General features: G+C 35.6%; 2 protein-coding genes across 2 annotated transcripts; one reads left to right on the top strand and one right to left on the bottom strand.

Annotated features, from left to right (window-relative positions):
* The first annotated feature begins 3,488 nt into the window (after positions 1 to 3,488).
* Positions 3,489 to 5,496, top strand: LOC140793095 (probable jasmonic acid carboxyl methyltransferase 2). Its single transcript, XM_073144466.1, has 4 exons — positions 3,489 to 3,725; positions 3,819 to 4,229; positions 4,410 to 4,685; positions 5,034 to 5,496. Exons 1-4 carry the CDS (start codon positions 3,657 to 3,659, stop codon positions 5,409 to 5,411), a joined length of 1,134 nt encoding a protein of 377 aa, XP_073000567.1. The 5' UTR covers positions 3,489 to 3,656; the 3' UTR covers positions 5,412 to 5,496.
* Positions 5,497 to 10,288: 4,792 nt separating this feature from the next.
* On the bottom strand, positions 10,289 to 13,674 carry LOC140792307 (uncharacterized). The gene is made up of 4 exons (XM_073143213.1): positions 13,491 to 13,674; positions 12,542 to 13,254; positions 11,046 to 11,474; positions 10,289 to 10,732 (listed from the first exon to the last, which is right to left on the bottom strand). Exons 2-4 carry the CDS (start codon positions 13,176 to 13,178, stop codon positions 10,557 to 10,559), a joined length of 1,242 nt encoding a protein of 413 aa, XP_072999314.1. The 5' UTR covers positions 13,179 to 13,254; positions 13,491 to 13,674; the 3' UTR covers positions 10,289 to 10,556.
* Between the last annotated feature and the right edge of the window lie 1,592 nt (positions 13,675 to 15,266).

The raw sequence follows: 15,266 nt of genomic DNA, 5'->3' as shown, positions 1-15,266 counted from the left end.
GGGTATTATAGTATCAACTGGATCTCGAGTAGAAGTATCAGTGATGGAGATTGGTTGAGGCTGGAAGACTCTTAAATGAATCACCTAAATTCATACTGTGCATTTAATGTCTTAAGAGTTCATCTTCAGAAATTCTGATACAGGAGAACTAAAACTGCCTAAATTTAACCTCTTTTGCCATTGTAGGATGCGAGAAATAGTATATCAGCTTCATCTTTCTCTGCCATGGATTAAAAACTTACAATTTCTTGTGGAAAGATTCGGTCAATCTTTGGGCGGTAAAAGTTATAAACAGTTCTGTTCTTATTAAGTACTCAAATCTGCTTGACTTGACTGTATGAAAAATAAAATCTAGTGACTTCAAACTGGTAGTTGGGAGTTATCTGTAAATCATATCATCAGAATGCTCCAAAATTTCTCTTCAAACATTTTCTTTCCTGGGGCTAACTAGCCTGCATAAAAGATGTCGCATTCGATATGTCGGAAACCTTAATTCCATCAGGCAACTGCTTGATTCATCTATAGATCCTATGCATAATTGGATAACATAACCACCACGGACATACTTACAAATGCACCAGGAGTAAACACAGCTAAGCTATCCATCAGCTTCAGCTACCATTTTAAATGTGGAGTAGTTATATGGCCCAGAGTAGTTGCTACATCACTTTCTTTGCAACTGGAAGGACTTCCATGTCTCTACCCAATCAAATGACGAATCCAACTTGCTGGCAGTAAATTCCTGCATGAGCGCAATAGTGATACAGGAGGAATGGCAGTGAAACTTTTAAGCTCCACAACTACTGTTTTGAATCCTCTAGACTTAGCTTCACTTGCCTTGTTCTTTGGACCTCCAATTATTGACTCTAAATTCTGGATTTTTATCATGCCTCACAGTTGATGAACATTACTCCTCTTAAGACCCTTTGTCATTTAGTCTACCAAATCTTGTTTGTTATATATACCGAGAAGGATACAGTCGATGGTATCTCATCTTCAAAAAGTAACTCAAATTTCTAGTTTAGCTTTATCACTAACAGATCAAATGCATATATGAACAACTAGAAATAAGTTCTGACAAATAGATTCATTCCCTCGTTAAGAAAACTTCATGCTCATTCTTATGTCAGACAAAAAGAAAGAAAGAGAAGTTAAGAGTAAAATAATAAATACTATTTGATACATTTCATCTACGATCGAGAACTATTAGATAGTTGGGAAGATTAAAATCAACGAGGCAAACTTTTCTACCTATTATGTGAATTTTTAAGAGTTAATTACATGGTTTTTCACATCGATCATTTTTTTTTTTTGTCCTTCTAGACAATGCTGTCGTCGAATCAAAACGAGGAAGGAATGGGTCTTCCTCGTGATCAAGGTTGCTTTTGATTTTGAAGCCTTACCTACCTTTTTGCCCATCGACACTATGCACGCTTCCTTGACATCTTGGTAACTTTCTATCAATCTTTTTTTTTTAATAACTTAAAAAAAAATTAATTTAGTAATAATTTAATATTATAATTTTACTCTTAGATTAGATAACACCTAGTACCACCACTATTTTACGTCCAATTAATAATATTTTTATTATTTGGTTTAAAATGTCATAAATTTTTAATATAAATTTACTATTCTTTGTTACTGTAATATTAATTTTATATCACATATATAATTATTACTCATTATACTAATATTCAACAAAATAATAAAATAATTTATACTGATATTAACTTTTGTGTTTTGTTATTAAAAGTTAAAATACTTTTTATTCGATGAGTAAACAGGATCTAGAAAAAATAAGAGAAATAACTCAAACAAATATCACTACTCGTTAAACATTATCAACTACATTGCATCCAACTCAAAGGGTACGTAAAGATATAGTAAATGCAACATTGTGCTATGCGAGGAAATGGAGAAGATTTGGAAAAGAGTTATTATATGAGTGTTTTGGCCCCAAAAAAAAAAAAATATTCAATTATAGTTTATTAATTTGGCTTGATTTAAATTTACGGTTATTACTATTAATCTTTCATTAATAGATATATAAAAAAAAACTTAATATATCCACAGAAATATTATGATATTGATTGGACTTTGTTTTGTTTACGGGAGACAAATTGGAGGTTTCACTGAAATTGATGTGGGACTTGGTACGGTGATAAAGTGCTGGTGGACTCTTGATTAGGAATAGGCAGTTGAAAATAAATTAAGAAAAGTGGGATAGATAAATTCTCTTCCACTTCACGTCATGGAGATAAACGAGTACAGGAGCAGAGAGGACAGAATGTTGGGTTGTCGGCTGTAAGAAATGAATAGGAGAGAAAGGAAGGAGCTGAAAATTCTAAGGAAAAACAAAAAAAACTATGGAGGTTTGAGAGCTTTGAACCTGAAAGAGATGAATTTAGCTTTTCTGGTTAAGGTGGTGGCATTTACTGAATACAGAGAATGATACATGGATTGATGTTATCACAAGGAGATACCATAGTAAACTTAATAAAGAGCCTTTTAAACTTAAGAAATATGAGAATTTTTTATTTTTAGAGAGGGGTGTTGTAGCCTTCTGCATGCATGCAGGATATAGAAGAAGTAGTAGATTTTTGAAGAATATCTCAATTAGTAATTAATTGTTCGCTGAGAGTTGCTTTATTTTTTCCAAGCTATTTGAGAAAACTTGGGACAAATAACCTCAAGTAATAGATATTTGGAAGAATGGGACCTTGATTGTACTATTCCGAGTAAATACCTCAACAGAAGAAGACGAAGGCGAACAGGGTGTATCAAATGCTGGGAAAATGTGTAAATGGATGTGGAGAAGAAGGATTAAATTAGGTAGGTAGGTCGGTGGGTCGAATTTAAATGAATTTTGTACGGTGAAGCTCTTTCCAATTTCTTGAATCACGGTGGAAAGTTATTGCTAGTCTGTACGACAATTTATTTTTTTCGAAAAGAGAAAAATAGTATGATAATTTTTTTAAAAAATAACCTAATTTATTTTAATACATTATTTTTAGATCATTCATAATTAGAATTTTTAAGCCTTTTTATAGAAGCAAAAAAAAAAATGACATAGATACTAAGGAAGGGATGTGAGGTAGGAGGTAGAGCTAAGATCACTGAATAAAGCTTCCCTTCTCCTTGCCTTTATAACCAAACTAAGATCTTATTAAACCACTTTAGCCTCTAAACATCTTTCCTACTCACTACAAATGAGATTTTTATTGCCTCCAAAAATCAAGAAACAAAACGATCGTCAATTATTGATGTTGTCCTAGTATCATAATAGTCCAACAGTGAAGAAAGTAGAGTCTCGCAGAATTACGGCATTGTCTCTTGACCCTAGTTTAGACACAGTAATAGTTTACACTCTTGACAATATCCTTAGCGCTTCGGTCTTGACATTGTGCTGTCATAATTATTATATATTTTTCTCTGGCACAGTCACTAATTCACTATCAGCTGCAGGAAATTTCTGCAACCAAAACAGTGGAAGAAAATCTCTCTCTCTCTCTCTCTCTCTCTCTCTCTCGACTATATATATAATCCATCTGATATGTGAAGCCAGCCAACATTACTGGCGAGCTTCAAAGAGAGAGAGAGAGAGAGAGAGAAGTCCATCCTCAGTTTATTGTATAATCTAAGTAGCCAAAGAAAGCATGCAGCAAATCGTACGCATGAACAGCGGAATCGACGACAGGAGTTACGCCAAGAACTCCACTATCCAGGTCGAGCTCGCGTTGTTGCAACTAACAGCTATATAAAAGCTTTCAGCATCTTTATTTTAATTCTAGTAATTTAAAAATTAATATCTTTTACAGAACGCCATAGTATCATTAACCAAGAAAGTGAGGCAGGAGGTAGCCATAAGCTGTTACGCCGCCGCCGGCTACTCCGAGACGATGGTTATAGCTGAGCTCGGATGCTCGTCGGGGCCGAATTCACTCGTTACCGTGTTGGATGTCATCGAGGCGGTGACGACGAGGTGCAGCCAACTAGGCCGCCGGCCGCCGGCGTTCCAGGCTTTCCTCAACGACCTTCCTGGGAACGACTTCAATACCATCTTTAGATTCTTGCCCAACTTCAGCTTGAATGGACTAAACTCCCAGTGGAGTGATCAGAAAGGGCTTCGCTTCGTCTCGGCGGTGCCCGGAAATTTCTACGGGAGGTTGTTCTTAAGCAAGAGCTTGCACTATGTGCACTCTTCTTCGAGCCTTCATTGGCTCTCCCAGGTTAATTTATGTATAAAATAATACTCTCTCTCTCTCTCTCTCTCTCTCTCTCTCTCTCTCTCTCTCTCTCTCTCAGCAGAATCCTATATATTATGCTCATTATTAATTTTAATATATAAAGTCTCTACCTATTTTCCTACAAAATTTTAGCTGCTTCATATAAGTTCTCACTTGCTGCAGGTGCCTCCATTACTTCAAGATGGAGCTAGCTTTGAGACATTGAACAAAGGAAGAATATTTGTCTCAAAGACTAGCCCTCCTTGCGTTGCCGATGCGTACAGGATGCAATTTAGGAAAGATTTCTCGTTGTTCTTGTCGTGTCGGGCAAATGAATTGGTTGTGGGAGGTCGCATGGTCTTGGCGTTTATGGCAAGGAGCACTCCGGATCCTTCCAGAGAAGAAGATTGCTATATGTGGGAGCTCTTAGCAAGAGCTCTCATGGATATGGTCTCACTGGTATATATATATATATATATATATATATTAATCATTGAATAGAAAATCATATTATCTTTCTCCGAGACCAGCTGGTCCTCTATTTAATAAATTAAGAGTGGATATTTAAATTATTACATCTTCTATTACACACTAATCTAATTATATATTAATTTATTCTTAATATATATTCCATCAATCTACTTTATATCAAATTAAAAAGTATTTATCATAATTTTAATCTTTTTCTTCACTTTATATTACATCAAGAATAATTATTACACTCTTATTCTAGAATATAAATAAATAAATTTCAATTTTATTTATGAAATTAAATAAAATTTGTTAATTTTGTTATGAATAAAAAAGGGCCTGGTGGAAGAGGAAAAGGTGGACTCATTCAATGCTCCCTACTACGCACCCTCGTTGGAGGAGGTGAAGAATGAGGTTATAAATGAAGGGTCGTTTGCCATCAACAAGATCGAGCTCTTCGAGGCAAGCTTGGAATATGCCGAGGAAGACTACTCCAATACTAAGGAACCAAGGAGCAGGAGCAGGTGCAACAGCAATTGTGCAGAACTGATGGCGAAGGGAAACAGAGCTGTGATTGAGTGCATGCTAAAAAGTCACTTTGGAGAAGATATAATTGAGGAGTTGTTTGAGAGGTACTGCATCTTGTTGGAGGAGTACTACTCTCTGCACAAAGCTGAACTCACCAATATTGTGGTTGCAATGACAAAGATATAGAGGGTTAATGTACTAGTTCGATCATCACTACAAAACTTTAGTACTTAGATCTTCTAATAAAGCAAAGCTACCGGTTGTTATATTATCTACTCATACGATCATATATATATATATCAGTACTTTGGTGAGTTTACGAGACTTTTCAGTTTGAAACCTGCCAAATTTATAAAATATATAAAATTTTAGTTATTTAAATCAAATCTATACTTTGGTCATCTTTATGATTATCTCTAAGCTTAATTTCATGAAAGTTAGATCTCAAGTTTTTGATCAAATTAGCTCTGTTCTAAAACTTCTTTACCAGAATGGATTACCCTCAAATTTATTTACTAAATAAAGTTCTAATTCATTGTAGCTCTAACAAAATTGCTGAACTTATCAGCATTTTTTTTCTAGACAAAAACATTAAACTGTTCAGTGTTCTTGTCCGGTCCTAAAACGTTGATCGGTTCAGCATTTTTATGTATATAAATTTTTTTAATTTAGTCTTTCAATAATTTAGAAAAAAAATTTGTCTGGTGGTTAAAAACTCCTGAATCTCTGCCTCACAGTTACTTTATCCGCACACGACATGATGAATGAAAGTTTGAAAGCGGTAGGATTTCTAATTTAATTAGAATAATAAATTATAGAAAAGTCAAACTCTAATTTAAAGTAAAAAAAAAAGAATTGTACTCTAAAATTCAGAATCTAGTTCGAGATAAAACTACGATAAAAACAAGGGCATAATTTTTTAACAAGAAGAACCTTTTAGTTCGTCAACTGAAAAAAATTACAGATTTATTTAAACCAGATCAATCTACTTTATATCATTCCTAGACACACACACACACACACACACACACACACAAATAAACTTACAACGACTTAAATTGTGGCAGTTAATTAATCTATGAGTAGATTCTTCACGCATACTTGATTATTCTGTCTGAAATTGCTTCTGTTTGTCGATTCTCTTCACACATACTTGCTTCGGCATGAACTAACCGTGCATTATTTTTTGATTCTATATTCTTTGAGATATTTTAGTATCCACAAGATTATCCTTACATCAAATTGTATAAACAATGACATTTGTAGTGTTATGTGGTTAATCATTTTTCTCGTATCGCCATCTGTGTTCTTATTATGCATGCATGGAACACGCAATCTACCTTGGCGTCAGTCGTAGCTCTTTGCTAGGATTTGATCGCCCCTTTCTCCCCTCTCGAGAGGGGCCTTTTTCATGACTTTCCCTCTCCTGTCCTTCCCTAGTCGGGTGTTAGCGAAGGGGAGGGGAGGGTTTTTTTTTTCCCAAAGGATTTTTATCTCTAAAGCTAAACTTGTTTCGTTATGTTGCTGAGCTGTTCCTCCAAACTAATCGCACTGTTGAACCATCAACCTAATCGAGTCAAATCATCAAACCACAAAATAATTTCTTTACAATATTATTTGGAGTTAAGTTGAACTCATGACTTTCTTAGTTAATAATTGAATAATAAGTTGAATTGAATGACATATATGACTAAGATGTAGTATTCTCTCTCTTACCTACTAAAATTGAATGACATTTACATAGAAGATATTAAAGCGAAGGTTATGTACTTCATTGACTTTCTATTAAAGAGAGAAAACGAATAAAATCGAGGCAAGCTCAAATGGGATCGAAGACTAACATTAACTCTTCAGAAGAATAATCGTGAATGAATACCTCGAAATAATTAATCGTCTGCTTTGATTGCTGAAACATTCTTCATGAAATTAAAGCTGTGACGGAATCCAGCATTCTCCAGTGACGTTTTCGTGGAGAAAACTGCAGCTTGAATAATGCTGTGGTTGTTACGGCACGAGAGAATCAAGTAATAGAAAGCAAAACACTATTGGTAGTTAAACAGTTCATATCAGCAGAGTGGTGGGTTGTTTATACTTACATACAACACGACAAGCATTCCGTCCACTTCCTCACAGCTCACAGTCAGAAACCACATCATTGTTTTGCAAGAACGAATGGTGTCCATAAAAGTGTGTGCAAATAGTCAGTTGGAGTTTCTACATATCACTATCAGTATTTAATTTTCAACAGGCTAAAAAGCCTATATATCTACAGGATATCAAAGTTAGAGTTTATAGGGTATTTATCACGAGAAAAAGTATGTGAGTTATCTATAAAATGTAGTGCAAATTTAATACACGAGTCTCCTGTCAACAAAAGATATAGATGTTACTATATGTATTTAATTTTCAACAGGATTATTTAAGTTCCTACCTGTTAAGGACAGTGTTACGCATGGCACAATGTAGAAGAAGTTTAGGGTACTCATCAAGAAAAAAGAAAAAAAAGGTGTGTGAATTGTGCCTATAAAATGAGGTGCAGATTAATACAGAGGCTCCTATATATTACTATTATGCATGACATAATATAGAAGTTAGAGTTTATCGTATTTATAGAGAAAATTGTTTCTTGTTGTAGGGAATTCTTCATCCGGTATACCCCACAAATTTAATATTAACTTGTACTGTTCTAATCACCTATTTCTTTTGTCCTTATTTTGCTCCTTGAGATATAAAATTGATCTTCTAATGTATGCCTACATTGTTGATCTAAATACGAACAATATAATAGAACTTGATTCGAGATAAAGTGGCTTAATATTGCATCTGTCTATTTGCATATGACAGAGAAGTTTGATCATCTCTTGCTAAGCATTAATTCCTAAGATGCTGCCGGATGAGGTTTAATTCAGACCAACAATAATGATAGTTATTAATTAGTAGTAACAATCAAAAGTGGCTTAATGCACAAATCAATAGTGTTACTTGATTCTACCATATGATTTATGTGTGGATGCCAATTAAGTTGAATAAAGACAGACTGTTTATATATGCTATTAGATAGAATTATATTAGTGATTAAAGTTTTCTCTTCTCTGATAAGGATGTCTAGGAGATAATTGTAATCCGATAAGGATGAGATCTTTTATCTATCCACAACACAATCCAATACGAATAGCAATAGATTAGGGTAAACTAAATATTAACTAAGCTAACATCAGTACTAAATGAGAAATTTATAATTAAGATGCTAGATGTAAAAAAAACATTAATATCCAAGCTAATCACAAATAAAAATTCTAAATATATGCAAACAATAAAGAAAAAAAAAGAGACGAGATTTACATGGTTCAACAATGTACTTACATTCACGGGCAGTGCAAAACTTCAATTCATTAGTAGAGATACAAATATAGGTGTTTCCACGTTCCAATATGCTATCTCACAAAGCCCTTTCCTCTTCAAAAACCCTATCTATTTCTCTCTTTTTTTTTTGCCCTAAAAACCCAACAAAAAATATTTATAGGCATGATTTGAAGGAGAAGAAATTAGCAAGTTGTTTGAACGGTGGTAAACATTGTTTGAACACTAGAACAAAAATTTAGAATATCAACAATATGCAACAAACCCATTTAAACATCCCCAGCCCATTTGAACGATTTTCTTGATTCGAGCCAATCTTCAACATGTATATATGTATGCTCAATAGTATCGAAAATATTGTTGAAGATGCTTCAAAAAATGAATTTTTGTTTAACCCCTCTGGAAAGTCCTAAAGTTCTAATCACATGTATACCATATGATTTATGTGTGGATGCCAATTAAGTTGAATAAAGACAGACTGTTTATATATGCTATTAGATAGAATTATATTAGTGATTAAAGTCTTCTCTTCTCTGATAAGGATGTCTAGGAGATAATTGTAATCCGATAAGGATGAGATCTTTTATCTATCCACAACACAATCCAATACGAATAGCAATAGATTAGGGTAAACTAAATATTAACTAAGCTAATATCAGTACTGAATGAGAAATTTATAATTAAGATGCTAGATGTAAAAAAAAATATTAATATCCAAGCTAATCACAAATAAAAATTCTAAATATATGCAAATAATGAAGAAAAAAAAAACGAGATTTACGTGATTCAGCAATGTACTTACATTTATGGGCAGTGCAAAACTTCAATTCATTAGTAGAGATACAAATATAGGTATTTCCACATTCCAATCTCTCTTAGTACAATAGAGGAGTGCTATCTCACAAAGCCTTTCCTCTTCAAAAACCCTCTCTATTTCTCTTTTTTTTTTGGCCCTAAAAACCCAACAAAAAATATTTATAGGCATGATTTGAAGGAGAAGAAATTAGCAGGTTGTTTGAACAGTGGTAAACATTGTTTGAACACTAGAACAAAAATTTAGAATATCAACAATATGCAACAAACCCATTTAAACATCCCCAGCCCATTTGAACAATTTTCTTGATTCGAGCCAATCTTCAACATGTATATATGTATGCTCAATAGTATCGAAAATATTGTTGAAGATGCTTCAAAAAATGAATTTTTGTTTAACCCCTCTGGAAAATCCTAAAGTTCTAACATATAAATATTGATTCACTTCTCTAATGTCTTTAATGTATACAAGTATGAAATTGCTTCAAGACAAGCCTATTTGTCTTGAAAGGCGATTAAGTTGTTCCAGGATTCAGGTGGTTGACAACATTGAGAGGTGTTTGACAGTTGTGTTGCTCAACAGGAGGAATTTCACAAACAGCTCTGTTTTCCAGCATCTGAAGGTTGTGAAAAGATGATAAATAATGCATATTAAAAATGTCTACAAGCCTACATGCCCCATCTTGGACGCCTATCAAAATGCAACAAACAGGCAATATGCTTTAGATCTAGTCCCTTTAAAGTTTAAATTGGACCCACTTTGTACTTCCAGGAAGCCAAACAACTTCGAAGTAAAACATTCGAGAACCAAATAAAGATATGTTCCCTTAAATTACAGAATGGATAGAACAAGTAGGAACAAAATTTAAAATACTATCCCAAAAGAATACATTTATTTAACTATTTCGCATTCTCTCCCATGCTATTATTATTTACTTTAGCAGAAAAACAGATATATGAGTAACACCGAATGGAACCAAGTCTGAGTAGAAGTGGTCCATTCAGATTATACACAAATACAAACAAATTGATAACACTCACAGCCATTGGCCAGCTGTAGAAGAGACCTCATTTATCTTTATGCAACTTTAAACTGTTGTATAATTAGATCTTGTTAGGAGAAGAGGATAAAACTGAGAAAAGAACGAGCGGTGGGGTTTAGTTCTTATTGCCATTCACGGTGGTTGTGTTATCGCCTCCACCAGGTGCCACCTTTGAAACAGGAAGATACGACCATGCAATTGCTGCAGTCCCAAGGGTGACACCAAGACCTATTGAACTCCAAAGCCACTTCTGCCTCCTCTTTCGCCTATGACGGTGTTGCCGTGCCATTTCTGTAGCCAAAGCAATAAGTAAAAATGAGGATACAAAATAACAGATATTCTCTTCTATAGATCAAGCAGTCACGACTTGTGAGCATTCTATTCATGCATAATTTTTTGGTGATTAAAGCATCAAGTGGCACAATCTAACATTCCATGTCCAACAAATAATAAATGCAGGGACATTTACAAAGATCATATCTGGACTATCAAGATTCACACAATATGTGATTTCTACGACTGAGGAAAGCAAGACAATTACTGCTTGTAGTTTATTTACTAGAAAGATTGAGTGACGAGAATTGACCAAGTTTAGCATTCTCACCAACAGCTTCTTGGTTCCTTTGGCACATCTCCCTGTTTGCAGCCTCATAGTAGTGAAGCCGGTCCCATAACCTTGCAATTTCGAAGTTCTTTAATTCTATCTGAGGTTCCACTTGCAGCTCAACCTCTGCACGAGAACAGCCCCTTTCAATAGCACCAGCCACAAACTGTGAAATAGTGATTTGTTGGCACAAACTTTCTGCAGGATCAATGGAGTGATCATTACTCTCTTCCATGGTTGGAGGGGCTTCAAGCGTCAAACCCACAAGTGAGAGATGGTGTCTCAGCCTCTCCCATTGATTTTGCAAGTTCTCAAGTACTTCTTCTGCTTGCTTCCTCCTCTCAATTTCTGTCAATAAGTTCAACTTCATTTCACGCAGTTCATCTTCCACATTTCGATCAGGATATGCAGCACCATTGCTAGCAATTTCTACATTATAAGAGGATCTCATGTTAGCCTGACTTGCAACCATTAAAAATACAAATATCAATGCATACAAATGTAAAATATGAACCCCACTAAAACTCAAATGAGAGTGCTTTAAGCTTTGCTACATAGACCATTTTAGAGCTATTGCTGTATAAACTTGTTTAACAGCCAAAGACACTAAACTATATTGATGAAGTTAAAAAAATACAGAAGAGAATATAAGGTAAAAAATTTCCCTCTTTCTTGGTTTCCTACATTATATCAACGCAGGGAAAAAAAAGAAACATTTTCTGAGATGACAAAGTATTGGCACAAATATACACTTTTGCATCACCATCTTTCTTATACAGTTAATCATGTTAGAAAACACTAGATAACCCTCGTTTCAATAATAACTTGACTGACATTCTGGTCAGTCAAAAGAAAGTATCCTGAGTTACATTGAGTGGAAAGTAGACTTTTGATATCTTCAAAAAATCCAAAAGGATGACACCAAGAGAAAGGTCTGGATTTGTACCAATTTTACAACTTCATATTAGTAAGTTTTCAAAAGATAACCGGAGGGTCAGTAGAAATAGAAAGGTCTACAAAATAATCATCATACTGTCAGTGGTAAATTGTAGTCAGTTAACTGAAGATGCAAGAGAATCGAATAGTTGATGTCAACTAAAGAGAGTAAGTAGCAACTCTCATTTCTCAGAATTATTAATGCAACAGTAAACTGCTACTCTGCTGATATATCTTTGAATAAATAAATAAAAAGATTTCATCTCTAGACCTTGTCCTCACAAAATTAATAAAGGAAATACCTTTTTCCCTTGACAATGATCTTCTCTAGTTCTCCAGTCACCAACCACCCTATTACTACCTAAGAAAGATAAAACAGATACACCATCTAGCTATTTCCAGCTAAATACCAGCAAAAACTTCTACTGTATGAACTAAATATCTGAAATAACCTCAAAACTCAAGTGCAAAAGATTAATCAAATTTAGAAATACAAAGAGCATACACAACATAAATCTTCAAGAAAATTCTATTACAGTGTAGATTTAATTATGTAATACCTTCGAAGGCATCATAGTACTCCCCAAGAGGAGTCCGCGGCTTCCACGTCCCATTGGCATCATCCACCTCCGAATTACTGACCGTACTCAAGGAGTCCTGGGGATCAAAGAAATCTTCATGCTCTACATCTCTTTCTGGATCAATAGCCCCATCCTTCACCAACTCATCAATCAAGTCTGCATCTTCAAGCTTCCCTTGTTCAAACTCAACCGGCACTTGTTCATCTTTGCTTACATTCTCATCTTTAAGCTTCTTATCATGAAACCCATCCACGTCCTCCAAGACTCCATTCCCACTGGAAAATTTGACATCTGTGGAAGCAGAGGTCACCAGCGGCTGATCTCCACCTATCTCATTCTGAGATAAGCTTTTGAGGAGGCGAGGACCCCGCCGTTTGTGGTTGATGATGTATGGTGAAGCAGGAGGGAACGAGGACGGGGAGTCCGGAAGCGGAGTGCTCTCTGGTGTGGCATAGAGTGCCGGGGACACGTGGGGACGTGGTATGCTCTTCTTCACGGAAGAAACTGGTACTGCCCTATCCAACTTCACCGGCACCGGGGGCAGCTTCGGCGCCGGATTCCGAGAATTTCCAGGCTCCAAAAGCCTATCCAAGGCGATTGCTGTAAAGGTAGGCATGGAGCTGGGATGAGAAAAGATAACAGAGCTGAAACCTTCAGCTCATCAAAGATCGCATCTTTCCATATATCCAAGCCTAAGTAACAAAGACTTGATCAGAAACAACGCAATAGAAATCCTTCTTCAGCACAAACGAAATCCAATCTAAATCTAGAACACAAATTAACTAAAGGCTTCAATTGCTCGATTTCACCAGTTTCCAGTTTAAAGGAAAGCCGAATCAGACGACCAATTAGATATGAAGATAAGCTTTGATTCTGAAATTGAAAAAATTTAAATCTAAAAGCACAGAGAGATCTTAAGATGGCTTACCTCGACGAGGAAGACTCCCCGAACCCTAATCGTCTTCCCCCTTTTCGATTTTGTGTGGTTTTTTTACTTCCTCTACGCTTATTTGTTTGAATTATTCCTCATGGAAAATGGTTTAACTAAGACCAATTTAAATCCTTATCCACCAACTTTACGCCCTCCCAAATGAAAGAATTTATGTACATCCTAGTGCTCGGCAGCCTTTAATAGGCTATAAATTTAATAGTTGAATTCCTGCATCAAGGATTGCAGACAATCCTTTCATTTCATACGTGGATAAGCGTGGGGCCATAAAGGAGTGATTCGGTCAGCAGTTGCGTGGCATTGAGGGTGTGAGAAGCCACGCAATCTCATCTAGAGTCTTGGACCGTAAGCAAGAAACAGCGTCCGGAAACTTTTAAAAGTTGACACGTGCACGGAGACACCATCTTTACAGGCTGAGGTTTTGCTGGATTCTCCCTTGGAGCGGAGATAATTGTACTAGATCGGGATTAACCCACGCATGGATTAAGTAGCTTTAGAGAATTAGAGGTGATCCGACACCTTAAAAAAGTTTCGTGAGAGCTAAAAGTGTCTCTGTATTTAGGGAGGGACGAGGTAGTCCTTTGTCTAATTTATATTTAGTCTTCGGACTCATGAATGATAAAAAGAAAAAAAAATAAGGTGATCAACATTTGTGTTGTATTGGGACCTTTGGACCCCCTTCCCTAAACCTCTGTAACCAAATTTTGAGGGGATGCATAGCTGAATATAGCTCTCCCATGAGAGAGTAGGTTTGGGCTAGACGAGTCGAGCTTCAAACGGCTTAGAAAGAAGTAAGGCTTAGAGTCCAGATAGAGTTTAAACACACCACTCAAACATCCGTAATGCATAGGGCCCAAATAGCTGACTACAAATCCATTGAGAAAAACTGTACTTAGTATGACCGCAAACTAGTTAGTACTAGTTAATACTTAGTAGGACCAAAGAGGATAAAATTTTGATCCTAAGACTCTTAGCCAATATTTGAAAGAAGAGATGCAAAGTGAGAGACTAAACTAAACAGTAACAGTTAGTACTCAGTAGGAACATCATGCAGCCCCGTAAACTAGAGACTAGTACTTAATAGGACTAAGAGTTGATTTGGCAAGTTCACAAAATGGGAAGATGTTTTATAATTAAATAAGTAGTTATACACACACAAAAAAAATTGTAGGCTTCTGAGTTAGGTTTCCGGGCCAAGATAGGCAGGCAAAGGACTAGCCCATACTACTCATTAGTAATTCGAGTTCGGGTTAAGCCGCAAATCGTGTACTTCTCCATATTTTTCTTTCAAATATGAATGAAATCATCAAATGCACACGGTTGAGCTATTTCACATTGATAGACCAATGCAGGCCATCTATTATAAGAAGAAGATACTCTTTGGCACTGAATCAGCCCAATGGTCCAAAGTTGATTGGCACCAAGAATATAGAAAGTAGACATGAACTTTGTCGCAATTTTTTAAGCTCAAGACTACGTGCATAATTAGACTTAGGGTTAAGTCTGCTCATCAAAAACCTGTCTGACACCCACTCAAAAGGTTTGGATCATAATTATCCGAACCTGATCGAACCAAATAGTCTTATTGAACCAGTTAAAGGGCAACTAGCCATCTTAATAACCCGAAAAGTTCAAAGAGTTGTTTATTTGTCGCCTGTCCTGAATGTGGAATAATCTAGCACTACCTAATATTTTCCATATCTTCTGTACTACTATAATATTCCAAGATAGGGACTAGCACATTTGTTTCAGAGA

The sequence above is a fragment of the Typha latifolia genome, chromosome 7, assembly GCF_019914945.1.
Source record: "Typha latifolia isolate L0001 chromosome 7, TyphaL0001v2, whole genome shotgun sequence".
Classification (NCBI taxonomy): domain Eukaryota; kingdom Viridiplantae; phylum Streptophyta; class Magnoliopsida; order Poales; family Typhaceae; genus Typha; species Typha latifolia.
This window is presented reverse-complemented; position numbering and strand designations above follow the sequence as displayed.